The sequence below is a fragment of the Uloborus diversus genome, chromosome 8 (genome assembly GCF_026930045.1).
Source record: "Uloborus diversus isolate 005 chromosome 8, Udiv.v.3.1, whole genome shotgun sequence".
Taxonomy (NCBI): Eukaryota; Metazoa; Arthropoda; class Arachnida; order Araneae; family Uloboridae; genus Uloborus; species Uloborus diversus.
The window spans coordinates 136,614,490-136,642,470 of NC_072738.1; the positions used below are offsets into that span (position 1 = coordinate 136,614,490).

General features: G+C 32.4%; 1 protein-coding gene across 1 annotated transcript in view; it reads right to left on the reverse strand.

The window, feature by feature from the left end:
* Nucleotides 1-2,085: 2,085 nt before the first annotated feature.
* Nucleotides 2,086-27,981, reverse strand: part of LOC129227286 (uncharacterized) — a 63,509-nt gene continuing 37,613 nt past the window's right edge. Inside the window, exons 17-28 of the mRNA XM_054861822.1 lie at nucleotides 24,696-24,807; nucleotides 24,390-24,612; nucleotides 20,673-20,958; nucleotides 19,560-19,769; nucleotides 18,201-18,560; nucleotides 13,455-13,604; nucleotides 11,899-12,102; nucleotides 9,528-9,822; nucleotides 7,501-7,658; nucleotides 6,018-6,260; nucleotides 4,045-4,268; nucleotides 2,086-2,398 (exon numbers count right to left, since the gene is read on the reverse strand). Of these exons, the coding sequence (XP_054717797.1) occupies nucleotides 2,146-2,398; nucleotides 4,045-4,268; nucleotides 6,018-6,260; nucleotides 7,501-7,658; nucleotides 9,528-9,822; nucleotides 11,899-12,102; nucleotides 13,455-13,604; nucleotides 18,201-18,560; nucleotides 19,560-19,769; nucleotides 20,673-20,958; nucleotides 24,390-24,612; nucleotides 24,696-24,807 (2,718 nt within the window). The 3' untranslated portion in view covers nucleotides 2,086-2,145. The remainder of the gene's footprint in view (nucleotides 2,399-4,044; nucleotides 4,269-6,017; nucleotides 6,261-7,500; nucleotides 7,659-9,527; nucleotides 9,823-11,898; nucleotides 12,103-13,454; nucleotides 13,605-18,200; nucleotides 18,561-19,559; nucleotides 19,770-20,672; nucleotides 20,959-24,389; nucleotides 24,613-24,695; nucleotides 24,808-27,981) is intronic.

The window sequence follows — 27,981 nt, forward strand, 5'->3', positions numbered from 1 at the left end:
AAACCCAACCGATTCCCCGACGCTGAATTATTTTTATGGGACAGCTAGAACATTGCTCTTTTGGCTCCGTTTTTTTATGTATGCATTAATCTAGAGGAAACAATGTGTTGTTCTCACGCTTCATTTCAGGAAGATTTCGCAGCGTTTGTTTGGAGGTAAAGGTAGATAGTTTTTCTTCTCGTTAACCATTCATGGAAGGAAAAAAATGCTATTTTTTTAGCACTGACGCTGATTTCTAAATTGTACCTAGGTAAAATTTACTAATTGCTCGTTTTCTAAAATTTAGTGGTTGTGTTAGAATTTATAAAACATTTTTAACTGATAATTCATAAATTTTTGCTTTTGTATCGTATATCCGTGACATTAACAGAATTCCTAATGGTTAAAAATTTGAAAATCAAAAAGGATTTTCCAAAAATCATTTATTTTAATTATAAATTACAGTAAAAGCTGAACAGTTATTTTTATAAAGTTAGATATTTTAGTTGCTTTGTATGTTTTTCAATTTAAAATAATGGAAAAAATAAATATGATAGTTTTTTATTTTTTCAATCTTGAAACCTTTGTGCACCGCATTTCGCTCAACATTTTACAGGTGAGAATCAGATTCACTCCGCACAAAGGTGCTATTTATTCCTTTATCTTCAACAAATAACTATAGCCAATTTTTAACAGTAACAATTTTGACAGTAAAATCTAACACATTAATCAAGTAAAAGCTGAAAGAAAAGCATTTCAGATTATGTGGTCCTCATCAAGGGCACAGTTACAGTCTCTATGCGGATTATAAAGAGAAACAAATACAACTTTTTAATGATTGGTTAGTTTTAACATTTTCATTGGGAAAACTTATCTCCAAGTGGTCAAGTAATTTGCTTTATTGCAGCAAAAAAGTAAAATAAACAATCTCCATCTAGGAGTTTCATGGGAAGTATACATAGTGTTTCAAATGTGCTTGCGTATATTGCCAGCAAAATTATTTCCTTACATAAAACTAGTTATGGAAAATGAAGAAATAAATAAATAAAACTCTATACTAATTTTACGTTAAAATGACTTTTTTTTAATCTCACTTATTTATTATTTGCTAAAAAATGTGCGTTTTTGAAGTATTTGCCTCGAAAATTAGTTTAAATATTTATCCTTAAAGATATAAATACTAACTTGTGTATATTATTTGCTTTAAAATCTTTTAAAAATACAACTTCATGTTGCTTGAAATATTTGAATTAAATTCGGATGTTTGGAATTTAGCAACAAAGTTGCCCTGTTACCACTTGCAAAGTAGTGAGTCTTTGAGTTTTAGGCAAGAAGTGCTCAAGATGAAAAAAAAAAAATAAGTAAATAAAATAGTTTGAGATGGAAGTTAGATATTGAGAACTCATGCACTGCAAGCTAAAAATATTACTTATTTTTGTCCATAGAGTTAGGAAATAGGAAGAATATTAGGTTAGAGATGGCACGTTATACTGACAACACCAAACTATAAACAGAGTAAACTACAACTAGTATGGCGTTGACTATACAGTGAAATTGGTACCAGAATTTGGACCAATGTATCCCAAGATCCTTCGCTTCACGCTAAAGATCTTGGGATACATTGACTAACATTATTACAACATCAAACCTCGATTGGAAGTTAATTTTATCACACATTGGTATTGTTTCGATTTTTCGAAGCTTGTTTATGAAACACTAAAACATGAAATATGATGTAAACCAATATTTTAGCGTGTTTATTTTTCACCAATCTTATGAAGTCTTACGAAGTGTCCACGTTATCACAATACTGTCTATTTTCTTTCCATGGTATCTCAGAACTGCGACTTTAATTTTGTCTTCTTTTTAACACAGAAATTCCATAACTTTTAAATTTCCATACTCTATGGGTTTGTCCATATTACTTCTCTTTACTTGTATGTTATGCCTTCAATGTACATCGTAATTAAATAGGTTTTTGTTTCCAACCATCTACTTAACATAATTGAGTGACAGCATATAAAAATCTCAATAAAAGTTCAGATTTCAAAAAAAAAAAAAAAAAATACTGGAACACAAAATTAAAAAGAAAGGAAACTTTGCAAAGACAAATAAAATAATGTATTTATACTTAAAAATTACAATGGATTTATGTGTTCTTTTTCTCTAGCATTGTTTGGCAACTGTCACCAGCTCAACAAAATCAACGTTCTTATTCCTCATCTCTTCAAGTTCTCTTACGTTGGCCTCGCTGACTAACTTCTGAGTAGGGAGATCATTCTTCGGTAAGCAATGGAAACCGACCGACTCTTCATCTAATTCTTGAGGATTTTGACCCTGACTGCACATTGACACCGGTTCTACGGAGAAGCAAATGGTATCTTCTCTGTATTTCACAGCATTTCTTCGAACCATGTTGCCTGTAAACAAAATGCAATGGTTATTTACTTTGAGAAGACTTCGAAATCTTCAATAAACATTGTTAAAATACAATTTCCAAATTTGTTATGGGAACGGACACTGTTTGAAGTACAAGTAATTTTGTATTTTTCAAATGAACTAACTTCGATTCGATTGTTAAAGACCTTTATTATAAAAAAAATGAGTAAATAAAAGAATGAATAACTAAATCAAAAGAAATTAAAACAATAAGTAAATAAATAAATTCATATATAACTTAATAAATGAGAAAAAAAATAAATAAGTAAATAAAACAGTGAATAAAAAAGGAAATACGTGATTGAATGAGTAAATAAAAGATTTGTTTAATTATGAAATAAAACAAAATAATTAATAAATCAATACGTAAGTGATTTGATAAACGATTGAATAAATAAATGAAACGAGCTATTTCACTCAGTCCCCAACCACATTTCCCATTTGCACTTGCCTAACTGTACAAAGCATTTAAAATTCAAATAAGCCTAATATGAAGCAAATAAATACCGCATCGAGTATTAGGTCTCAATTGAAGTCTAAAATGTTAACAACAAGCACTTCATCCTTTTAGAATAGCAAAAATAATTTTTGACCTGCAGAAGATTGTTTAAAAATGAGTATTAGCTTTCACAAATTTGCTTGTATTATCATATGAATGTACTGCATACTAACTTTTTTTTTTTGACTGTAATTGATTATTATGTCTTACAACATAGTTAAAATATTACCGGGTAGATGGCGCTCAAAGTAAAGTAAATACTGTTTGACCTTGGGTTGCATGTAATTTGGCAATCTGCCAAGTAAATACGATTCCATCTGAATGAACCTAGCAGGGAAGGAGGGAAAATAACGATGGGATTTTGATGCACGTGTTTCATAATTTCACTAGTGCTTTATTCATCTATTGCATTCTGAAAAATAAAATAAAGATAAACAAAAATAGTTACCTTGGAAACAACAAAAAGAAAATAAAATATCTTCATTTCGTTCAGGAACGTACAGTCTAACCACGGATTGTATGGAAAGGCAAACATCCGGTTTACACGCGGAAAGGGAAGCATCTATTAGATTTCAGGGATGTCAGCTTTTGCAGATGTATGTTAGCCTCTAAATTAAGCTGAGTCTCATTCAAATGAACGGAATACGCGCATAAAATTTTTATTTTTCCCCTCATTCGGATGGAGTCGCCTTAATTGGATGTTTGCCAATTCCATACAATCCGTGGTCAAACAGTAAAAGCAAAATGGTAAGCTAAAAACTTTGTTGTGAATAAATAAATCAATTAATTTTTGCCGTGAGAATATAGATCGAGTTTTAAAAAATGTTGCTGAGAGCAAATTTTCATTTTTACAAAACTAAGGCTAAATAACAGAGAGGCAAAAGTGCACGTCTGAAACAAACTAACTAACATCCCTATAAACTAATAGATGCATCCTTTTCCGCATATTAACCGGATATTAGCCTTTTCCATGTAATCGATGGTCAGACAGTATTTCACCATTTTACTTTACCCCACGTTTTCACATTGCCCCCCATTCCTCTACTTCATTTTAAAATTTACAAGACATTTCTCTATTTTTTAGAGGAAACTGGATGATAGCGGAGCAAGTGAAATACTATGACTTCCCAGTGCTTTGAGTATACATGTTCTGACCTCTGCTTGAATAGCAAATGTGTGGCACGGATGGATCAACGTTTGCGTGGCACTCTGAAGGATTCACTATTGATCTTTTCATAAAATCCTGTTCTTTGGAATAAAGACATCCATCTGGAGCAAGATATTCCTGGACGGTTTCTCCATCGAATGTACTGCAAAGACCGCACAGTTCTCCTTTGAAAATGGGATTGACCTATAAGTTAAAAAAAGTGAATTGTTAATGAATCCAATTTTTGGAATAGCGTCAATGGTACACCGAAAATCTCCAGTACACATTCGAAACACTTTAATTCAGAGAACTGCTAAAGTTGCTTGAATGTGCGTCACAATTTGTTCCAAATTAGCTGTCTTCAAAAGAAAGTGAACTGAAATGTGCTTCGAACCTGTTTCGAATGTGTCCTGTTTAGGATACTTGTTAAATGTGAACTCGGGAGTATAGAACGTGGTTAAAATTCAATTGACAGTAATCAAACGCGTACAATAAAGCTTTAAATAAACATTATGTAGATAATGCGGATAAGATTGTTAAAAAAAAAAGATATGGTTCGAGATTTCGCTTCCAGGTGGCATTTTAATGACGTAAAAGCAAAAGATAACAGTTATATAATAAAAAAAAAGATAGTTTTTAATAAATTTTATTTATTTACGCACTTATGTTCTCTGTGTGACACCTTTGCCTGTCAACAATATGCTGAAAGCCTACCACCGGAATGGCAATGGCGTCATGTAAGAATCAGTAGGGATAAGAAAATACATATCGTACGATGCTACCTTTCGAGTTCATTTCATTGTTACATCTTCTTGATAAATACGACGTTCGAGAGAAGCCGCCATTAATGAACTTATTTTACAATATAATTAACATTAAAAAGGAACTTAAGTATGCACTAATGTGCATATATTTATATTTCTGGTCATGCTCTTATAGTTTTTCATTACATTAAGAAGTGAAACAATGGAGAGGAGGGGGGGATAGTGCATCTTCATAAATATTAAGAAATACATAGTTGCTACATTGTCAGCGCATGTACTTAAGTTTTTTTCCTTAATTAAATCCGGCAACACAACTTGAATACATATAAATAATACAGGAAGGTTATTTACTGAAGATCTACGATGTGACTCTGCCTATGCAACATTGAATGTTTTCAATATTTTTTTATGCTTCGTGATTTTTTTTTTTCAGATATGGGGCTCATAGGAGTGAGTCCGACATTCTGATTTTACGCTGAAAAATATGTGAAAATAAAAAACAAACCTTAAGGAAAAAAAAAACAGTTTTGATGAGGGGGCGGGGAGGGGGAAGATTCATGAGTCTCTCATGATGATGCTCAAATCTCCAAATGTTCATGCTTTTGAATTTTGCATCTTTCAAGTCCCTCAGAAAACTGTTAACGGTTAATGTAATGATCTCTTCCCTCCAAACGAAAATAATTGCTATAAAACTGTTAAAAACTGAAAAATAAATAAATAAATAAATAAATAAATGAAGGGATCAATTTCCAAAAACTGGTATGTGATAGAGGAAAACGGTGGCAACGTTTGAATTTATCGGGTCATTTCACATCAGAGTCAAAAATAATGATGTCAGAAAATTTTTAAGTTTTTTTTTTTTTTTTTTTTTTTTTTGTGCCCTGCAATTAAAAGCCAAAGTTTTAAATTCCGTGAAAAAAGGGCTGCCAAATTTTAACAATAAATACAACAAATGCCAAATTTTAACAATTTAAATTAAAACAATATTGCCAAAAATTGTCTAATTTGAGCAAATGGACTCAGTAACATGTGAAAAAAATTAGATTAATCAAGCAATTCATGTTCATTAAAAAATATTTAACCTTATTTGCGGATATTTAAATGCGATTTTTTTATTTATATTTCTAGAAATAAACGAAACCCATTTGGAAAAAACGTAAATCTGGTATGCGAAGTGTTAGAATTTTACCTGGATTTTGACGTTTTTTCCATTGTAAGCCAATTTTAGACCAAGAATGTTATCGTAAACTTCTAGGAAGGTGCCTTCGACATCAACGTTCAGAGAAACCGAAAGATCAGTATGTTCATCTTCCAGAAGTACAGGGCCTGAGACGTGGACAACCTTTTCTTCACCGTTGACATTAACCTTGTAACCACTTGCTTCTTTCGGGCTTAGAATAAGCTTATGATCCCCTATATAAAGCGTAATTTCCTAAAAGAAAAATAATATGTTGCCATTAAGTGATTAAGAAGGATTCATGAAGAGTTCCTATTATTATTACTATCTTTTTTTCGTATTAATAAATATTTGACGTTTTGTTGTACACCACGAAAAATATTCGCTTAAAATTTCTAGGAAACGAAGCAGATTATTATAATGAGTAGAATTTGAAACTTGTAATTAGTCAAAGTGGAAATTTACCACAATTTAAAGGTAAACGAAACAGATTTTAATTAAGATTGAACTTAACCATGTATTACTCATAGTGGTAGGTTAAATATAATTTCAAAGTAAGTAAACCAAGTTCGCAGAAAGAATGACTTTTAACATGTTTTACTTGTAGTTGATGGTTAAATATAATTTAAAAGTAAACAAAACAGATGCTTATAAAGAATGAAATTAAAAATGTGTTACTTATAGCTGATGATTGATTATAATTTCAAAGTAAATAAACCAGGGTCTTATAAATATTGCATATGTATTTCTTGTAAAACCAAACCCAGTTGCACGGCAGCCCATTGGGGCCAAGACCTACTGTGCACTTCTCACTCTTCCTGATCAAAGGCTCTGGGATGCTGGGCAGACGTTCCGGTTAGGTGGATAGCCGAACTCGGAACCCTAGGGTTTAGTTCCCAAGCAAGCTTGGTGCTCATTTTATCGACAAACTGAAGGGATGAACAATTAGGGAGACCATGCCCGACCCGGGAATAGAACTCGGACCTGAGGTGTTTGCTTCTGTATTTCTTATAGTTGATGATTAAATATAATTTAAAAAAAAAACATATTCTTTTAAAGAGTGCGCATGTATTGCTTATAGTTGATGATTAAATATGATTTCATAGCGAACACAAACATATTCTTTTAAAGAATGAACTTGACCTGGCATTATTTGTAATTGATGGTTGAATATAGTTTAAAAGTAAACAAATCACATTCTTAAAAAAAGGAACTTAAAAAATGTGTTACTTATAGTTGATGACTGAATATAATTTCAGAGAAACAATGCAGATCCTTATAAAGGGTAAACTTAAAAATGTATTACCTAAAGTTGATAATAATATATAATTTCAAAGTAGACAAAATAGATTCTTATAAAGAGTAAAAAGCATGCAATACTTATAGTCGATGATTAAATCTAATTTCGAAATAAACAATACAAATTCAAAAAGAATAAAACTTCAAGCTTGTAATAAATATGGTGATAATTTGCTACAATTTAAAACAATGATACCTTTGTTCCTTCGTGACGAGAAAGGGTTTTTCCTAGAACTGCAAAACGCTTGTATTGTGTACATGGTGCAGAAATAAGATATTGGCATTGATCTGAGGGTAGCTGATATGTCTTTTGGTCATATGTTGTTAAATACTTCTCCATTAAGGTGCAGGTAGCTAAGGAAAAAATAAACTGAGTTTCATTGGACATACTAGGTAGTAATGCAAACCCAAGAGCGTATTTTAATAAAGCACTCAATAATAAAAATATATTTGCTTAACGCAAATGAAATTTTGCACAATTCGGATTGAAATTGAAATCTTTTTAAGAAAAAAAAAAAGAATTATTTAGGAAAATATATGCTCTCACAAATGATTATTCCTCTGCTCCAACTGTATAGAACTAGAATACATATAGCAAACGGGATAGATCAGACTTTCAAAATAAAATAAAAAAGTATAAGAACAAGGATAAAAATCAACCCAAAAACTTTATTAAAAAGTGTAATAATAAATATTATAACGTAGTGTAGTTATAAAAAATAAGAATAATAATAAATATAATAATAACGATAATGATGAGCGATCAATTAGATGCAGAACGGTTTACTGTCCTGCAAAAAAAAAAAAAAAAAAAAAAAAAAAAGAAAAAAAAAACGTGACTCGCTATTAACAGTAGGCAACACAACATCAACAAATTTAAATGTTATTTGCCACATAAAGCAATGGACTCGCAATCTAACAAGCACAAAAACAAACTAAAATAAAGAAACCATGTACAGGGAAATAAAAAAGCAGCTTTCAATGCTCATAAAATGGGTGCCTACATTTATGCACGAGAGGTAAAAGCGTACTTCTAGCGTACCTAGACGTTAAGTGTTAAAGTTGTATTATTGTTTATATATACTTCTTTATTATTATTTATCAACACTAAGTAGTTTTTGAAGTTTTACAATGGCGATCATCTAGTACGTTGGAATAAAGTTTCGCTAATAATGTCTTCGTCTTTTCATCTTTATAGTTCACACTTTACTCTGCTAAGTAGATACATAACCTTAATATGTAACTTAAAGTCATTAGGTTATGTAAAATTTATCAAAGAGGAGTAAGGGTGAAAATTAAAAATTTTGAAATAAGTACAAAAAGGGTAAGAAATTTTAATGTGCTTTGGAGTAGTAGTCTCCCTGGTAGGTGCTACTCTACAGCATCATTTGAGAAAACGATCAATAACAACTTGCTCACAGTACGAATAATACACACGTTTAACTGAATCTACGATCATCACTTTTCTTATCACTGAAGTAATTCATAAATTTTTTCTGTAAACTTGCACATTAAATATTTACATGTCTAACTTTACAATTATAAGTTAATACAACATCCAAATGCAAATAAAATATATTCTCCTGAAGTGAAGATTAAAAAAAAAAAGGTCAATTAAATGCAGAGTGTTTTAAAAAGAATGACTCGATTTCGAAAAATCATAGCTATTCAGATTTTAATCAGTTTCATTAAGAAAGGTATCGTTAGAATGGGGAAATTCTCGAGTTTCACGGAGTTGCCGACAGGTAGCGCTTCTTCGCCCGCCATTTCAGTGTTTGTGAAAATGGCGACTGCACGACAAAATTTGTATCATGTTCTACGCTTTGCGAGGTGCGAGTCCATAACAACCGTTCAGCGTAGTTTTCGTCGAAAATACCCTGGTGTTGAAACTCTTGTCCCGAGGAGCATTAGGAGATGGTATAAAAATTCAAAGGCACGGGTTGTTGGTGTAAGCAGTGGAAGCAGTCGTTTGAAAGTCTTAAGCAGTGGAAGCAGTGGTTCAGACATGCTTGCAAAAGTTTCGGACGAGTTTGACATATGCCGTGCATCCAAATGTGGACATAATAAGCACCTTTAGTTTTGTATGTAAAAAAAAAAACTTTGTTACTATCCATGTAATATAAAATTAATATGAAGTGTATATTTTCAGTGGTTTTCATAATATACGCTTTTCAAATCGGGTCATTCTTTTTGAAACATCCTGTATATTCTCTGTTGATATACCTGGATATGTATTGTTGGTGGTTGCATGAATATACGTGTCAAAGATGCTGTGAATGCTGGAAATTGGTTGTAGAATTATTGCTGGCAATTTCTCGTACTTGATAAATTCAGACGGCTTTTCCAAGACGACATCGATCAATGGGTTGTCACTCAACTTGTCAATGTACGTAATGTTCAATCCCAAAGTGTTCTGGAGACCTTCGTTTTCTGAGACAGTGACATGTCCCAGAGCCAATGAACGTGTTAAGGTCTCAGCCGTCTTAGCAAGTCGTCTGTAGATGCCTGGTAATTTAGCCTGTAAAATACATAATCAAAATTTACAGTGCGTAGTTACTACAGTATTTTGGTATTTTTTAGGAAAGTGAAGCAAGTTTTATTGCCATCGTGACAAAGTGGCCCCTGTCTATCGACGCATAGACAGAAACGAGTCCGATACCTTAAGTTCGGTTGTGTACGGACCATTGAGAAGAGATAAAAAGGAGGTAGTGAAGACTTCAATTCGCGAAGCCAAGACGGCAAGTCACGTGATCAATTTTAAAGCAAAGCATTGGAAGCTTTCGTTCGCTTGTTTTACACGAAACATGCCAACCATTCGTCGTTGTTGAGTCACGTGACTTGGGATCTTTGGGTTAGCTTTTTACTAAGCCAATGATTGGACTTTCTCCCTCCATTTACTAATTCTTGCTCTAAGGTACAGACAGTTCGGACATTTGCCGTATTTACGAGTTTTGCGATATTTTGGCAAAATGACTATATTTATTAACAAGCTTACTTTTTGAATTTTTATTTAGTTACCTTCTGCAGCTTTTATTTGGTAATGTTGTAATTTACTTGCAATTCCAATGAACTGTAGGAGTGTTGGCAGTCCTAGGCTAGTGGCTGAAGAAAGAGGTAAAACCAAGGCATACCCATTTACGTAGGATATGCGAAAATTAAATTGTATTACTCCTATGACTAATTTCCTAAATCAACCTAAGATGGTATATTTCCTCACTAGAATTGCAAATTTAAAACCAGATTGCAGTAAATTTCTTGACTGGAAGTACTTAATCTTTAACTCTGCACTTCCTGATTAATTTTATTCGTGTTCTAAAGAGTAATGTGCATAAACTGATGATTTCATTTAAATTTTTAAAAGGTGTTGAATAAAAGTGCGATTCTATCCGTAGTTAGGTGAATGTTGAGTTAATTGAAATAACGGGGAAAGTGAAATGGTAAAATATTTTTAGTTTTTATCGCCACCTATCTCGCCGTAACATAAGTGCTTCCCTTTCAAAAAATATATAGATTTTAAGTTCAAGGAAATTAAAAATACAAGGTATTTATGGAATTTGATACACATATTGTAATATTTTTAGTTTATCAAAAACAATTTTGTTATTTTAAAGTGATAAATATTTTATTATTTCCAAAATTTAATAAGGTGTACTGTTTTTCAGTGCAACACTTATTAAGTTAGCATTATACATGTTTTTATTTTACATGTTTAATGCAATTTGTGAAGTATACGCGAAGCAACGTTAAAAGCCCATTTTGATTAAATATTAATTATTTTATTAAAGCGATTACGTATTCGTTCATTAATTATTTTATTAAGATTCCTTCATTTACTAATTTACCTTAGTTATGCATCAACTCACCTATTTGTTCATACATTCACACAATTGTATTCGCTCACTTATATTTTCTCATATATTCATTTTATTAAGTTGTTTGTTTGTTGATTGTTTCATTACTCATTCCTTTCGTCATTCATTCGTTTCTATAGCCATTAATTCGATCAAAATGATTTTTAAGCTTGAGTTCGACAAACCTCACCGGTCGACCGGTGAGTAACCTGTTACCAACCGCAGCGTTCGATGATCAACCGGTTCCGCACCGGTTACCATTTTAAGCGATTGATTGTTTGATTAGAGCACGTGATCAACTAACCGGTCGCTACCGGCCGTGCTCGTCGAACGTAAGCTAAGAATTAACTAGAAAATATTAGAAAAATATTTTATTTGTAAATTTGTCCTTTTTTTCATGAGTTAAATTGAAAGCTATCTACTCTTTTTTACTATGCAAATTCATTTCCAAAAACGAAAAATAATGTTTCAATACGAGTTTATTTTTAAAATACATCGTTCTCTAAATTAAAGTGCATAACAGTACAAATACAAGCACTAAAAAGAGTTCAAACCTCAACTAACAGCTATTACGAGGCTATTAAAAACAAGTCTCGTACTCAGTGCGGTAAAAAAAAAATGAATCGTGAAGTCCGAACTAGCGGTCAAGTGACAAAAATGGACTCATCCGAAACTAGGCATGGAATGTGTCAACTCCTGCACGTCACATTATCATTGAAAAATAATGATTCAATTATACTGACCTCTGTCCACGATGCAATGACATCGTAGTAATTGAATTTAGACATTTCATTTATGCTTTTCATGCACTCCTTAGATAGAGCCTTCCCAGCTTCTGTATCTCTTTCGCATTGCTCGTAATCTTGAGGCAAGAAATGCTTTTCGTCCAACCGTGATACAAGCATGTCGTTAAGGAGGTTAGACAATGGTATACGCTTCATATATCCCTGTTTAAGAAAATAAATCAATCGAATTTTGCATAAAATTAAAATATATAACAGTATGAAAGTATTAAAAATCCCCCCCCCCTCCAAAAAAAACTCCAAATCTGACATAAACTGACACAAAAATAAAGCAGGGGCATATAAAGATTTGTGAAAATATTTTACATGACGATACATGACAGTTTTGACAGTTTTACATGACAGTTGTAAAATTAGTTTAAAGTTTGATCGTATAATTTTTTCATTAATTTGATGCTCACATAAATAATAAGTTACTGAGTTTGTTTTTTTTTCTCTACTTTTTTACAGAATAAGAATGGCCACTTTAGTCCCGTGGTAGTTAAAGCCGTCAATATTATTTAGTATTTCATATAAAATAATATTTTGAATAATACATAAAAAAAATGTTTAAAACAGAACAACGTATAATAAAATGATTTTTTAACTACTGCAGAAGTTTTATTTGTTTGTTATTAAATACATAAAGATTCAAAGCTATACTCTGTACGTTCTCAAACGAAGTTTACCTAGCGCAGGCATTGGTTCAGAGAATATAGAATGAAACTTTACTCCCAAAACTATTCTTCTGCAGGTAGCTAGACTGTATTCTCCTGTTGACTAGGAAAAAAACAAGAATTCTTCAGTAGGCAATTCCATCGGCATTTTTTTTAATAAAAAAAGCAAAGCATGTTTTACTGAAAAAATGATATTTAGGTAATATGTTCGCTGCGTTAACACCAAAAGTGTTATATCTTTGAGATCCCTATATATTGACCAATTCACCGTATTTCTTTCACGAGACGGGTTCCAAAGTTTGTATTGTACTCAATCGAAAAAAGAGCATGCACATAGAAAAAAACGATTTTTTGGGAAGGAGCAAAATATGTGTATGTCGGCATTCGGCGGTAAATGTGCAAAAATCAAACTGAACATTTAGTCTTCACCGAAGCCGATATATTTGCTTTGCAACTGTTGAAATTCAATAGTGAATGTCAGCATGCATCACATTTCAGTCTTTCATAGTAATGAGAGGGGGCGAGGGGAGGGAGACTACCCCCAAAATACTAGTTTTTTTATTGGAAAAATAATGCAAATGCAAGTACATATATTGATTTCAAAACGCCTTCACTACCAAAAAATTAAGAAAAAAATTACACATAATATTTTTTTCTCAAATGATTCAACTGGGAATCATTTGAGAAAAAAATGCTGTGTGTGATTTTTTTTCTTATTTTTTTGGTAGTGATATGTTCCAAATAGATGGTGTTTGAAATCTACATTATATATTTTGTTATTCTGTTACTACTCATTTCATATTTTAAAGATCATAAAAGAAATAAAGTTTTGATACTTACAGCAAAAAATAAATCCACTTTTTCAAAGGGTTTCGCATGATGTAAGCTAACAGTGCTCAGGAAACGGGCTCGTTCTTGAGAAAATGAGTTTTTGTCAAACTTGAATTCACTTGGTCTTCCAAGGTAACCAATGATATGATCAGCACTCAACTGTAAACAGGAACAAATATATAAAACTTCAATATGTTTTGTATCTTGAATACTACACTTACTTACAATTTTATTAAAATTTTTGTCCTTCTGTTAATTACACCGAAATTGTGTTAATAAATAAGATATTATGTCCGTTTTACAGAGATACTAAATACTAAATGGTCCTTTATAAAAAAGCAACTAACTATCGTTAAAAGATTACTAGAAAATCGCTTGTCAAAACATGACGGGTGGAAATTGCTTATACATTTGAACGAAGCAATTGCCTGTTTAGGGATATATTGTAGTTGAAATTTTAACCCTAACTCCAGTGGGTTTACCCCAAACTTCAGTAAATAGCATTAATCAACTGTTAGCCATCAGTAAAACAGTTAAGTTACCGGATCCAGTTCAGCCTTGTCAAAATAAAACTTCCCCCTGCACGTTAAACATTACCAAAACATATTACCTATCAAATTATCATGTCGTGGGGCGAGTTTTATTGTTGATGACGTCAGGAGCGTTACTCGATCATTTGCTATTATATATATCGTCATAAAGTATAATTTTGTCGTTAACAAGTGATAACATAAATTTAGAGCTATAGTGGACAAAGTGGATACATTTTTTGCAGTACTGCAAAAAAAACCTTCTTTTATATTATTTCTACATATAAGTCATGCAGTTTTTAAAAGCTTATACAGTGTAAATTAAGGTTTTGCAGTACTACAAAAACATCATTTTTTTTATTATTCCTACAATTTTCTACAGCTGTATCATACAGTTTTTAAAAGTTATACAGTGTTAGTGTTGGAAAACACCCCTAAATTATTTGAAAAACTTATTTTCTAGTGCTCGTCAGACCTAAAAATATCCAATAAATAAATAAATACCCCCGAGCTTCACAGTTACTGTAAGAAAAACATCTTTATATTGGTAAATGTACAAAGTAAAAAAAAAAAAAAATTAAGCATTACTACAAACTAGAGAATTGCACACTTTTCACTTATGAAGTGGTTCACTTTAGGCTACTTATCCTGCAATTATATTTTTAGAAAAGTATGTTTAACCAATTAACGCATTTGCCTGTGTCCGACACAGGTGAAAGATCAGCAAATATGTACATGCCCACTTTGGACACAGGTGAAATTTACCGACGAATGTGCACACGCGCGTGCCGGAAACGGGCGAAATTTATCGACAAATGTGCACGGTCTGACACGGGCGTTCTTGTTTTTTGCATTATTCTATTTATAAAAACCGTCCGATTTTTAGTTTTAGTAAAAATAGATACTTTAGGTTCTAACTAAACTGTTCCCCATAGCACAGCTACGGAATAATTTTCTTGCGTAAACCACATTTTTTTATTTACTTATTATTATTATTTTTTTCAATTTGTATAAAGTAATTTCTTGGTGTTTAAGAGGTAATATATCCATTTTTGTTGCCAAACAGATTATTTAGCAGTTTTTATGCCAGTAGTAAGTATGAAAATTTGGTGTAGTTTGGTTTTATTAACTTGAAATTGAAAACAATGATGCAATTACATTGTTTGCACTTTATATGGTATTTTTTAGGGCTTTCATCACTCACTAATCCCCAATCATCCCTTCCTACAATTTAAATGACAAAAAATAACTTACACTATGCATTGATATTAATTTTCTCTCAAAATATTGTTCAGCCTTTTTGCTAATTTTTCTTTAAAAATAAAATAAAATTCGTGTTTTAAGGGATTTAGCAAGTTTTACGATCTCAGTTCCAGAAAATTTTCCTCGTATCGAATTTGAATCAAGTAAAATAGTTCATTAACTAACGTCTAAAATCGAAAAACATATAAGTCAGTGAAACAAAAGGCTACTGATATTTATTAGGATTGTTATAATACTCGTGGATATTCCTTCATTAGCATGTAAATTACAAAACACACATCAATGACTTTTGTTACTCGCAAAGCTCGGGGTTTCCCACTGATGTTGGATTCTCGATCTGAAAAGTCTTAACATCGATTATTGGGTGAACAGTTTCAAGAGACATATTTGTAGTAACTATAATTGGTCGTCAGAAAATGATGAACACATTCTATTGGATGCATTTATGGGATTAAAAATAGAAATATTGCAAGTACTAACTTTGTAAAAAATAACTAAAATAAAATGCTTCAAAGTAGAGCAAGTGATTTTGATAGAATTTGCTATAATTTATTATCAGTGCAGAAAAGTTTTATTTGTGGTACATTCTGTTCAAAGAATAGTTAGTTAAGATTTCATTTAACATCTAGCTCTGGAAAATAAACTTTTTAAAAAAAATCAATCAACTGACGTATGAAAATACTATATTTTCTTTATATCAGTCAAAGAAATACTCAAAAAAAAAATTAATTTCATAAATGCTAAAACGACTTTACTGCTCCAATTAGTATTTCCTGCAGAAAAAAAAATCTATGAGCACAGACTGTAAAATAATAATCATGTATAACGCATGTATGGAGGGTTTTTGTTTCATTTTAATTTTTTATGTTCAAAATACGTCTGGGACTGTGCGAAGGGAATAATGCTCCTAGTGAGAAATATAACGATAAATTTGATATGACCTGTTTGCCACAGTGGGGGTGACACTTGAGAGGTAAATTGTTTTATCCTAAAATGTGTTTTATCATAGTTTATTGTTGTTAATCGTATGCGATTCAAAATTAAGGTTATTTTATCTTATTGTAATGCGTAACAATTAATGTATTCATTAAAATAATAGTAATAATAATAATAATGCTTTTAAACTCTTTTTAGCTCTGAATTTGGTATAGATTTGAGCCTTCCTCAGTCATCCAATCCGTCGATTAAAGCCTTCGGTATCAAATACTTGGTCGGGTGTGACTAAAACTTCGAATCTATAGGGGAGTGTAAGCATTGTAGCTTACTTTAAAATTATCTACTCATAATTTGTTTGATGTTGAGAGCTATTTGTTGTAGAGCTAAAAAAATATGGTAAGATTTTAAGCAAATGGCTGTTTGAAAATGATGCTTTGAGGGTGCAGGAGGGTTCGCAGAATTGCGACAGTTTGTGAAAAAAGGGGAGTTAACAAAGAGACGGGGGAAGGGGGAGGTGACGAATGGCAATTTATGACAAGGGGGATGGGGTTAAAAATATTGACTAAGGGTGCGACATAATTTATGAACAACTTCAAGTTATGGTTACAGTGGCTTCTGGATATTTGTTTACTTGTCATGTGGAAAAAAAAAAGTTTTTTTTTTTTTGATGCAAAGATTTTTTTTATTTACTCAACTCTTATCTATTGGAACGTCCAATGATTTTTAAAAGCTTGATATCTATATTTGACAGATTATTATTATTATATTTTTTTATTAATATTATTAACAAACTTCTTCATGGTGTTTATTTATTTATTTATTTATTTTATTTATTTATTTTTTTTTTTTTGCATTTTAATGGAACCTTTAATGCTGTTAAACGGTTTGTTAATTTTTAACAGTTTCTTCCGCATTTTAATGGTGTTTTCAAGGCTATTTGAATTATTTATTTGGTGGTGTTTTTTTTTTAATTTTTAAAAGAATTTCTAGCCTTACAAAGTGGTTTGTTTTTCGTTAAAAAATAATTTTTAACGACAAAATGATGTGTGACATTACCAAATAAGTCCTTTCCGTGTAACTTTGACACAACGTGACGGCAATTATTAGGGTTGCCATCCTGTTATTAAATGTCGCCAACAAGGAAATATGCAGTTTCCAATAGCCATACAACCATTATGCTGCCAATATAACCCAATTGTTCAGTTTAGCTCAAGATTGTTGGCGCTCGGCCTTGGACAAACAAGTTGAAAACAAGATTCGCATGGGTTGCTTTAATCGAGAGTTGACAAAATAATTTTCTCTCATTAATTTGTTTGTTTACAGTATTGTTGCCCAACCTACGGCCGGTTACTTTGTTCAGTGTTAAAAACCTGAATACAAAAGTCAAAGTTTCAAATTAAAAACCACCAATGTTACAAATATGCAGTGATATATTTAGAAATTGTTTTCAGGAAATCAGATGCAATTAATGAAACAAGCATCAAGTAATGATAACAGCGATGCTTGGTTTGCAATTTTTCTATCTTTTCCATATTTTCCTGTACTACTATGAAATTTTTTAAATTTTTCGAAACTTTATATGTGGCCTGGTCCTCAAGAATCGTTTAAATACTAAGTTTTGATCCTCGGATAAAAATACACTGAACACAACTGTTTTACGGTAATAATGTTTCATTTGAACTATTTCACCTAACTCCTAGAAGAAGGGTTACACTGTGGATGTCTTTACAGTGAAACCTGTGTATAACGATACTGTCTATAACGATAACCTGTCTATAACAATACATATATATTTTTTGACCCCAGCAAAATGTCAGCATGAATAATTGAACTGTCTGTAACGATAACCTGTTTTTTCGATTTTTTTTAGGTTCCAACTGTATCGTTGTAGACAAGTTTTACTGTATTCCATCATCTCGTTTACTGCCCCCCCCCCCCCATTTCCTACGAGTTCGACTCTTTTGACTCTTTCCATGAGTGCCAATCATACTGAGCCTCACAAAACTCTTCAACCAAAAAAACTTACTGCAAGAGGAATTGGAAACCGTTTGAGATGTAACGCTGCGTCCATGTGGAAAGCATGCACGTGCTTGCCAAGGGTATGATTGTATTCTGCCCTGATGGATGCTTTGTTAGACACCGGTCGGGTCTTCACCTGGACGTCAAAAACATGCTGCACATGAGGATATGAGGAAACGAGTGTTTCGCAGATTTTTCTGCCACGTGAAATCCAGTCTCTGGCGTCCTTGGTGTCCACGTCTTCGTCTATGTCTTTTACAATGTCCTCTTCGTTTTCTTCCGACTCCGATGTCTTTCCTCTATTCTGCATCATATTCATTCTAGAAGGAGTATGTTGTTGACGGCGGTAGTTTATTTCGAATGAAATCTGAAAAAAATTTAAAAAAATCAATAAATAAATGGAATAATTTTTTTTTTTGTTCCTGACAAATTGAAGTTATTGCAATCATGAATTCTAGCGTGATATTTACTCTGCATTTCTAAACGATAAAATTTTTTATAAACTTTTGTTTACCCTTTCAGAATGTCTGATTTTTTCAAAATGCATTTTTAACTTGTTTTCTTACTTCGAGCATTATTTTTCTTTAAATAGCTGAATTCCCGTTTTTAGTGTTTTTTTAAAAATAATTTTACTAGAGTTTTTAGTCTTGTTTAATATCTTGTATCGTTTGAGAGCTCGTTAAAAAGACAAAGTGATGCATTGCATCGCCAAATAATTAACTTCTAGGTAGCTGACCAAACTTTGACCACAATAAATCAAAATAATCTCCAACAATAAAAATGTTACAACTGACCTTCGTATAACGGAGCAGTACTGAATATTAATTAATTGCTTAAACTACTAAAACATTCGTTTTTAATAACATGACTAGTGTTCTGTAATCGCTGCTTCGTATACTACAAGTTTTAGTTTACTTGTAACAAATGCGAAGTTAAAACGGCAAATGTGTTAAAAAACATGTTTTCTATCTTCTAGAATTACTCTACAGTCACCTTTTAACTACTCGAAGACCCAAGAGATCGGCCAATTCCTTCGAGCTGCTCATATTGGTAGTTCGAGATATGAAGATCCCACTGTTTTCTCAAAAGTTTGAAACCAATAAAAACTTTGAGATAAATAAATGTTTGAGTGATACAGTTTAGAGTTATCGAGAGTTGACTGTAGTTATGTGCTCAAGTTGTACATTTTGTTCTTATTATGCTTAATGATGTTCATTTTATTTAAAGAATGAAAACAAGAACTCAGATTAAAGTGCATTAAAATGTTTTTTTTTTTTTTTAATCTAAGAAATAATTGTTTTATTGCATAATTATTTGAGTTTATTTTTTTACTGCGAAAAAAAATTCTTAATACATTTAAACATACCTTAGTATTCGAAGGCCAATAAATGACACTCGTATCCATAGTGACGTTTACTGATCTTGATCTCCATCCAGCATTTAGAGTCCTCGTCGCTGCCCATTCAAGTAATTCTGGAATGTTTCTTGGAATGCTTTCATGTCCTTCAGCCATGTTTTCAGTGTGAGTACTAATATGCATCGGTGGAAGTCCAACGACGTCCAACTTCTGCTCTCTCTGTAACGAAGTAAATGAATGCAAATCAGCTTTGTTTTTTTAAAGTTCAGATTTTTTCCTTTTTTTTTTTTTTGATAAATATGACACTCTAACCAACAAAAGGACACTTCAGCACAATTTCATTTTCAAATATTCATAATGTCGTTCAAGATTTTCAGAAAGTCTTACATCACGTTTTAAACGTTTTTATTGACATTCGTATTGAGAAAATATTAACAAACAATTAAAAGAAATGTTGGAATTCTGCTTCAGTTTTTTCAAGGGCAATGAAAAGTGGTGCAGCAACCTATAGTAAATGAACGCGTCTAACCAGTTGCATATCAAAGAAGTCAATCATCCATTAAACTTTGAATTGTTTATACGCATCAAATTTACGAACCTAGAGAGTTTATAAATGAAAATTTATCATATAAGATTTATGCTACAATATGATTAAAGTGAAAAACCAACGTAAATTAAGCACAAATTTTGAAGAAAATACAGCATATAGCTGTTTCAAGGCTACAATGGAGCCTCTTCATCACAGCAAAAAGCTCACCAGCGCAACAGAACAACCAGTGCTAAAAATAACATTCACAAATGTGTTCCCAAAAGTGCTTGAAAAGGTATCTGAACCAAATAAGTGTCCTGAAAATTGTGCTAAAATAGTGCAGCAAAGTGTTTTAAACAACGGGACATATGGTCGAGCTGAAAAATGTTCGAAACTTACCCAAAAAGTGTTTAAAAACGGAAGAAACGGTGACATATTCAGAAAAAATAAAAAACTTTCGAAATATTATTTTACAAAACAAACCCGGAAGTTTTTATTCACTGTGTTGTGCTAATTAACTTCTCGGATTATTCATTTTTTTTTTTCATTTTAGGCTTCAGCCTAAAACGTTTTTTAAAAGAAAGACTTCTCACCTTAAACTGTTCAGGTATTCTCTTAATTGGAGATCTCTGACTCATCTGTGGAAGTCTATCCAGTTCCTTCTTGCCGATAAATGTTCCAGCTTCAGTTTTGATAGCCACGATCTGTCTTGGTAAATTCATAAATCCATATTCTACTTTTATTTTATTCCAGTTCATCAAGTCAAAGCTAAATTCGTACGGAATGTTCATGGATATTTTATGCTCATAATAAGTTCCAATTTCTTTACAATCCCGAAGATTTTTGATGTGATGGCTAAGTAATCTGCTTAAATACATGCTGCAAAAAACAAAAAAATAAAATAAGTTCTGAAACGATAACTAGGCGGCGTTTTGCAAAAATGTGTCAACACATCAAGCAGTATGATTAAGGTGAAAAAAACAAGGTAAATAAAGCACAAATATTGAAGAAAATACAGCATATAGCTATTTCAAGGCTACAATGGAGCCTCTTCATCAGTGCAAAAAGCTCACCAACACAACCAGAAGTTGCGAGAGAACCAAAGGTCCATAAACCCGGCATTCCTCTCAGGCCTATTGTTTCAGACATTGATACTGCTTCATATAAACTTGCTAAGTATTTAGTTTCTATCTTCTCTTCTCTTTTGGTTAGCAACCCTTTTACTGTCAGAAATTCAGTTCATTTTGTTCAGAAGTTACGTTATTTTAAGCCTCATGGTTTAACGATGGCTTCTTTTGACGTGAAATCACTTTTCACTAATGTACCGGTTATTAGGGCATTGGATTGTCTTAAATTGAGACTCCAAGAGCATCATTTTTCTAGTTTTGAGATTGATGAACTTGTTTCATTTACTCGTGTTTGTCTTGAGTAGAATACTTTTGTGTTCAATGGTACTTACTTTCGCATGTCTGAAGGTTTAGCAATGGGTAATCCTTTGAGTCCTATTTTAAGTGACATTTATATGCACTATTTTGAGACTAAACTTTTTGAAACCTTAGCGTTTCCGTTCTATTTTCGTTACGTTGACGATTGCTTTCTTTTGCTTGACCAAAACCATGTTGATAATGAATTTTTACTTTCTACTCTAAATTCTATTGATCCTTGCATTTAATTCACTATTGAAATGGAAACTGATAGTTCTCTTTCGTTTTTGGACGTGTTTATTACTAAAAGTAATGATGAACTTATAAATTCGGTGTTTCGTAAGTGTGCTGTTACACTACCTCCTCACAAATGTTCTTCTCATCCTCCAAACCAAAAGTTGGTCTCATTCAAGGCTTTTATGTTTCGTACTTTGAACATCTGTTCTTCCTCCAATTCTTTAAATGCTGAGCTTTCTTATCTTAAAGCAGTGGCTTTCGATCGTGCTTATTCTCCTAGCATCATTGATTTAATTTATAATAAGTTAATTAAGCCCTCTCATTCTGAAAAGGTTTCTGCTTCCAATGTTTCGTATACTATTGTTTTGCCTTATTATCCAAAAGTAAATCATCAAGTTGCAAATATTTTGAAGAAATTATTTTCGATATAGCTTTTTCTCCAGTTAATAAGATAAAATTTACAAACTTAAAAGACCCCATTGATTGCCATAGCAACTGAAGTATTTATAGCATCTCCTGCAAGTGTGGACTTGGTTACGTTGGACAGACTAAACGTGCTCTCAAGCACCGTCTGAAAGAGCACGAAAACTATGTTAAGCGGAGTCAGTACCCTAAATACTTTCAAAAATTTGATTTCTTGATTTTTATATGTTTTGAAACTCCATTTCAATACCTTTTTAATGATACAAATTTCTTGATCGTGCTCATATTAGAAGTAAGTTAAAATAAGCTTTAAAAAAATTTAAACGCATGTTGATAAGATATGATTTTTGTCTTTCAGTTGCAGTATCTCGAAATGGTATTTTTGAAACTAAATGTTCCTTTCTCTCAGAAACTGAATTGTGTTGGGCTTTGAAATGTTTACCACCTATTCCATACATCTAATTGCATACACTGAAGTAAAATCTTTCTCATGTTCCAAAAATATTTTTTTATAGAGCTGACTTCGTGTTAAAAAAATGACATTTTTTGAAAAAAATACAGTGACTTACGCATTAGAATTTTTAAAAAATAAAACTAAGCTTCCTTTCTGTAAAATGTTACTTCAGTATAGAGAAAACAGTCTACTTAAGGTACAGAAAAAATTTCATAAATGTATCTTAAATACATTTTCAGAAAAAGGTACATGAACTTGTGCAATTTAACATTGACGGTATAGGGGGTACTGACTCCCCTTAAACAAAAAGAACTTGCTCGTTCTTCCATCGCTCAGCATTGTTGGACTTCTGGTCACTGTTGTGATTTTTCATCTGCAAAGATTTTTTGTAAATGTTCTTCGGTTTGTGACCTCGATTTCTGGGAAGCTTACTATTTTTGGAAAAATTATCATTCTCTTGTCAATGATTTTTCCAGCACTCCAATTTTTCATGATATTTGGAAGCAATTTCTATAATTGCCTTTCCTGTTTCTTTGGTGTCTCGCACTCTTTTTGTCTCCTGGCTTCTGATTGGTTGTCGCTACCCTTGTTTTGAACCCGGAGTGTACATGCTGTTCGCTGATTGGTTGTTTGATGTCTTGTTCCTGTATTCTTATTGGTTGGCCCTCTTTGGTATAAGTACCGGTGTTCACCTGGTTGTTGTCAGTTCTCTCGCAACTTCTGGTTGTGTTGGTGAGCTTTTTGCACTGATGAAGAGGCTCCATTGTAGCCTTGAAATAGCTATATGCTGTATTTTCTTCAATATTTAGGCTTTATTTACGTTGATTTTTTCACCTTAATCATATTGTAGCACAAAGCTTATTTGATAACTATTCATTTAACATCAAGCAGTACTTTTGAGCGAATTGAGTTGAGCAATTTTCGCTTAACTTTTGCCATGGTTGCTCTAATGTTTCTGGAACTTTCTTGGTTAACATAGGAAGGTTCTAAATCAATTACATTAAACCTACTTAATTTTTCTTGACGTTCCCCGAGGGGGAAACTAACTTGAACAAAGGAGATTTGCAATTTCTTCAGAAAGTTTCAAAGATAATTTAGGAAAGGTTACTCACTTTTGGCGAAAACGTTCCTGGTTTTTGTAAGATATGTTACTGGCAGAAATTTGCCTCATCAGCTGTCAATTATTTTCCAGGAACATATCTGAATCGTTTTTACATAGCATTGTTAAAAAGTAACATTTAGCAAATGACATTGAAAAATTATGATTGATTGATGTAATAATTTTTAAAAATTTGAGTTAACTTACGTGTTTGTTAGGTGTTTTTTGTCTACTTGTTTCCCCTTATATAGTAGTTTTTATTAACATGGATTTAAATTACTTTCAATGAGCTGAGGTTTCGGTCAATGTGAACGGGTTGTTTGAGATTCAAAGTGTATACGTATAGTCGTTTTTTGCTATCAAAGCTTGAACAAGGAGAGATGGCCAATGACCTTGAAGTGAAAACATAATTTGTATCATTTGTAATAGGCTGTTTATTAACAATTTTGTATTAGGATCGGTAAGAACGCATCTCTAACAACTCTTTGTTTTCTGGTTGCCTCCGCCAATCATTATGATGCAAATGATGTTACTGCTTAAGATCACCCGCCATGTCCCCATGGTCAAGTTTTACTACAATTATTTTGTAAGATATAAACTGTTATTGTTTCTATATAACTGCCTTTAAAAGACAAATTTCGCATAATGTGAACAAAATTTTAATTGTGTTTACCTGAATTTCATTGAAAGGCGCATTTTCCTTGGATCTATTCTTCCGCTGTCTTGGTTTTTGAGTTGAATAGCAAGTAGATATGGGTACTTTAATTCCAGCTCTACTGGGAAGGGTACAGCTTTTGCAACAGTGACAGTATGTAGAGTTGATGTTAACATGGCTTTGACGTAAGTGCCCTTGTAGTTGCCTGATGATTTGAAGTACTTTTCGAAATGTTCAAAAACTAAAAGAGACCGTTTAATTTCAGAAATAAAATTCAGCATATGTAAGTAAATCGTAATAAGGGATAGAAATAAATAGGTTTACTTGGTGCAAAATCTCTTGCTGGGTTTTCGATGTAGTAATAGGAACTTGCATAGAAGAAGCGGTTGAAGAGAGTCATTTTAAATTCTTCGGGAACCTTCTCTTCATACTTCATCTATTTCAAATAAAAACCAGTGCTTTTAAGAAAAATATATACAGTCGAACACGATTAAAACGAGCACAAAGGGATCGAGAAATTTACTCGTCATAACCGACTTCTCGTAAAAAATGGGTTTGTGGAAAAAAAAATCATGAAAATTATTACACGCTGGTTTTGTTTCATTTCAATTTCTCTATAGTGCCAAAAAATTCGTAAATTCATTTGAATTCTCTTAGTGACTTTTTCCTGCGTTACTGATGTCCTTTGAGGAATATTCATTGGCCAAAACATCGTCATCTAGTCATTGGCCGAAGCATCGTTTAGGGGTGAACTTGGCTTCGAAAAATGGTTTAAGTTTTTCTACATATCAAAAAACATTGCAAGTTGATGATGATTCAGCTTCAAACTGTCACAATTTTCATTACCATCGTCGTCACTTTTAAGGATAATTTGATTTGAATTTGTGCTGGAATATAATCGGAAAAAAATATTTCTGAAGTTATAACACTGACTTGCACAAATTATGTAATTTTTCAATGCTTCTCTAACTACAAAAAAGAGTTTTTTTTTTTAATGTCGTCATGATTTGTTTTTAGGATTTTAGACTTGTTATTATGCTCGAACTCATTGGAAATATTATGAATTACAAAAATATTGCTCGCTTTAAACGAGGTTTGCTCGTTAAGAGCGAGTTTTTCCCCATAGACTTAACATTGTACCAATCAAATATTTCTAATTTCCTCGATAAAACCGAGTTCACGCTAAATCAAGGTTTGTTATATGCGAGTTCGACTGTATATAAAAATTGAACCATAAAAGATTAATGTTTGCTGATGGCTAAATTTTGATTCAGTGCAAGATAGCAGCGAAAATCAAACCTATATACTGTGTAAAAGTTGTCATATAAAACACATAAAAGTTACAATTTCAAAAAAATCTCCAGAAAGCAAGTATTGATTATGAAATCTCATTAGAAACAAAGCATCGCCCACAAATAATGTCATGAGTTGACCGGGAGACAGGTTCATGAAATCGTGACAGTTCGTGAGAACGAAGAGGGAAGGAGTTACAAGAAGTATGACGTCACTCATTTTGACTGAAATAGAACGTTTTCATAACAATATGTTTCTGTAATTAAGCGTGACGTATAACAAAAGGAAGGGAGGAGGTAAGTTCAAGTGTGACCCTTTGTGATAATAGGGGGAAGGACTCGAGTATGTTTTAAAAAAGTGTGACAATATTTTGGACTGTACTAAACATGTTATTCGAATGATCACTAGAAAGATACTGCTAAACTTTACATTTACAAATTAAGTACAGTAAAACAATGGAAATGAAATTCAAAAAATGCAAAAAGAAAAATAGAAACATTTAATTTCCATCGTATTAAAAAGATGTTGAGTGAATCTGACGAAACCGTAAAATATTCTTAAAAAACAGAAATAAAATGACTATTTCTTGTTTCATAACTTCGTGTAAAAATTCTTGCTCTAATAATACGAAAATTGTTACAACAACTTATACAAAATTTAATGTTTTTAATGTTAAGGGATGAATTAGAGGAAGGTTGCCGTCAATAAACTACATAACAGTTTTCAATTTTTTAGAAAGGAAATCCAACTCAAATTTCACGTTAATTATAGGAACAATTTCTCATTAAATATTCCTCTTTTAAAATAATATTCACTTTCATGATAAATATACACAATAAAGTATAAAAATTTTAAATAAATATTTTAGCATGTGGTCCATTCATGGCAGCATGTTGCTACGGATATACCATCGAGTTTCCATTGATGGACCGTATTCTCAAATTAAAAAATCAAGGCTTAATTTAGAAATATTTATAACAGGCGATCAATGAACTCTGCAAATAACAATAAGTTATAGAAAAAGAAATTTATTTTCTGAATTGTTTCATTTTCGGATAAGAGGAATATAAAAACCCAAGCACTCACATAACACACAGCTGTTGTCATCACGCCTCGTTCATCACTTGATATTTACCCAACCTGTTCAACACCGTTCTTAGCTAATATATTTTCAACCTCTTTTCAACCGTTAGGAGTTAGTTAAATCCATTTTGAAAATTTTCGTTCGAAGCAAGATTGAACTTACTCTCTAAAATGTCAATGCACTTATTGACCATTTTAATACTAAAACTAGAAGCTTAAGTCTCAAACTACCATAGAATATAGGACTAACAGACTTTTTGTCTTAATTAAATCTGTAGGACATGTGATTTTTCTCAGACACTTGAAACGCCAATTGCCTCAATTTTTCGGAAGAAATTTCAAGGGATAAGAGAAGAGGGTTGAGCGCTCTGAACACCCATCCACGTAAAAAAATAAAAAAAAATTGAATTTTGACATCTTGAATTCAAATTATGTTTTTCGCAATCACGAGTGTGTGTATGTAGGCGTGTGTGTTTGTGTGTGGGGGTATGTGTGTTCTGTGTATGGATGTGTGTGTTGTGTGTAGGGGTATGTGTATGTGTGTAGGCATGTGTGTTTGTGTCTATGTGCAGGCATAAGTATGTGAGTAGTTGTGTGTATGAATGTGTGTGTATGTGGGGGGGGGGGTATGTGTATGTGTGTGTAGGCATATGTGTTTGTGTCTATGTGCAGGCATGAATGTGTGGGTAGTTGTTTGTATGAGTGTGTGTATGTGTTTGTGTGTGTGCATGTGTAGGTGTCTGTATGTATTTGTGTGTGTATGTGTTTGTGTATGTGTGTGTAGGTGTATGTATGTGTATGTGTGTATATGTGTGTGCGTGCGTGTGTGTGTGTGTGTGTGTAGTTGTGTATGTATGCGCGTGTGTGTAGGACATGGATGCAACCTGGAGACGACTTTCGCTATAGGAGCAGCATCGTGAGGAGCCGGTCGACGGTGATGCTGCAGAGGGTGGCGGTGGGAAAATAAAATGATAGGACATCAAAACAGTCAAGTGAGAACAATAAGCAATCGTGATTGCTCAAAAAAAAGCAAATAAAATATCGAATACAGACCTATACATACGTACAAATTGCAAGCCCGTAACCACACTGGTAAAAAAGCCCAAATAGACATGGATAGGAAATGTTCTCAGAATGCAGCAAATAGATCCAACAAGAACTGCTCTCACGTGGACCCCTGATGGCAAGAGGGAGCGCGGGCGTCCAAAACTAACCTGGCGTCAGATGTCAATAC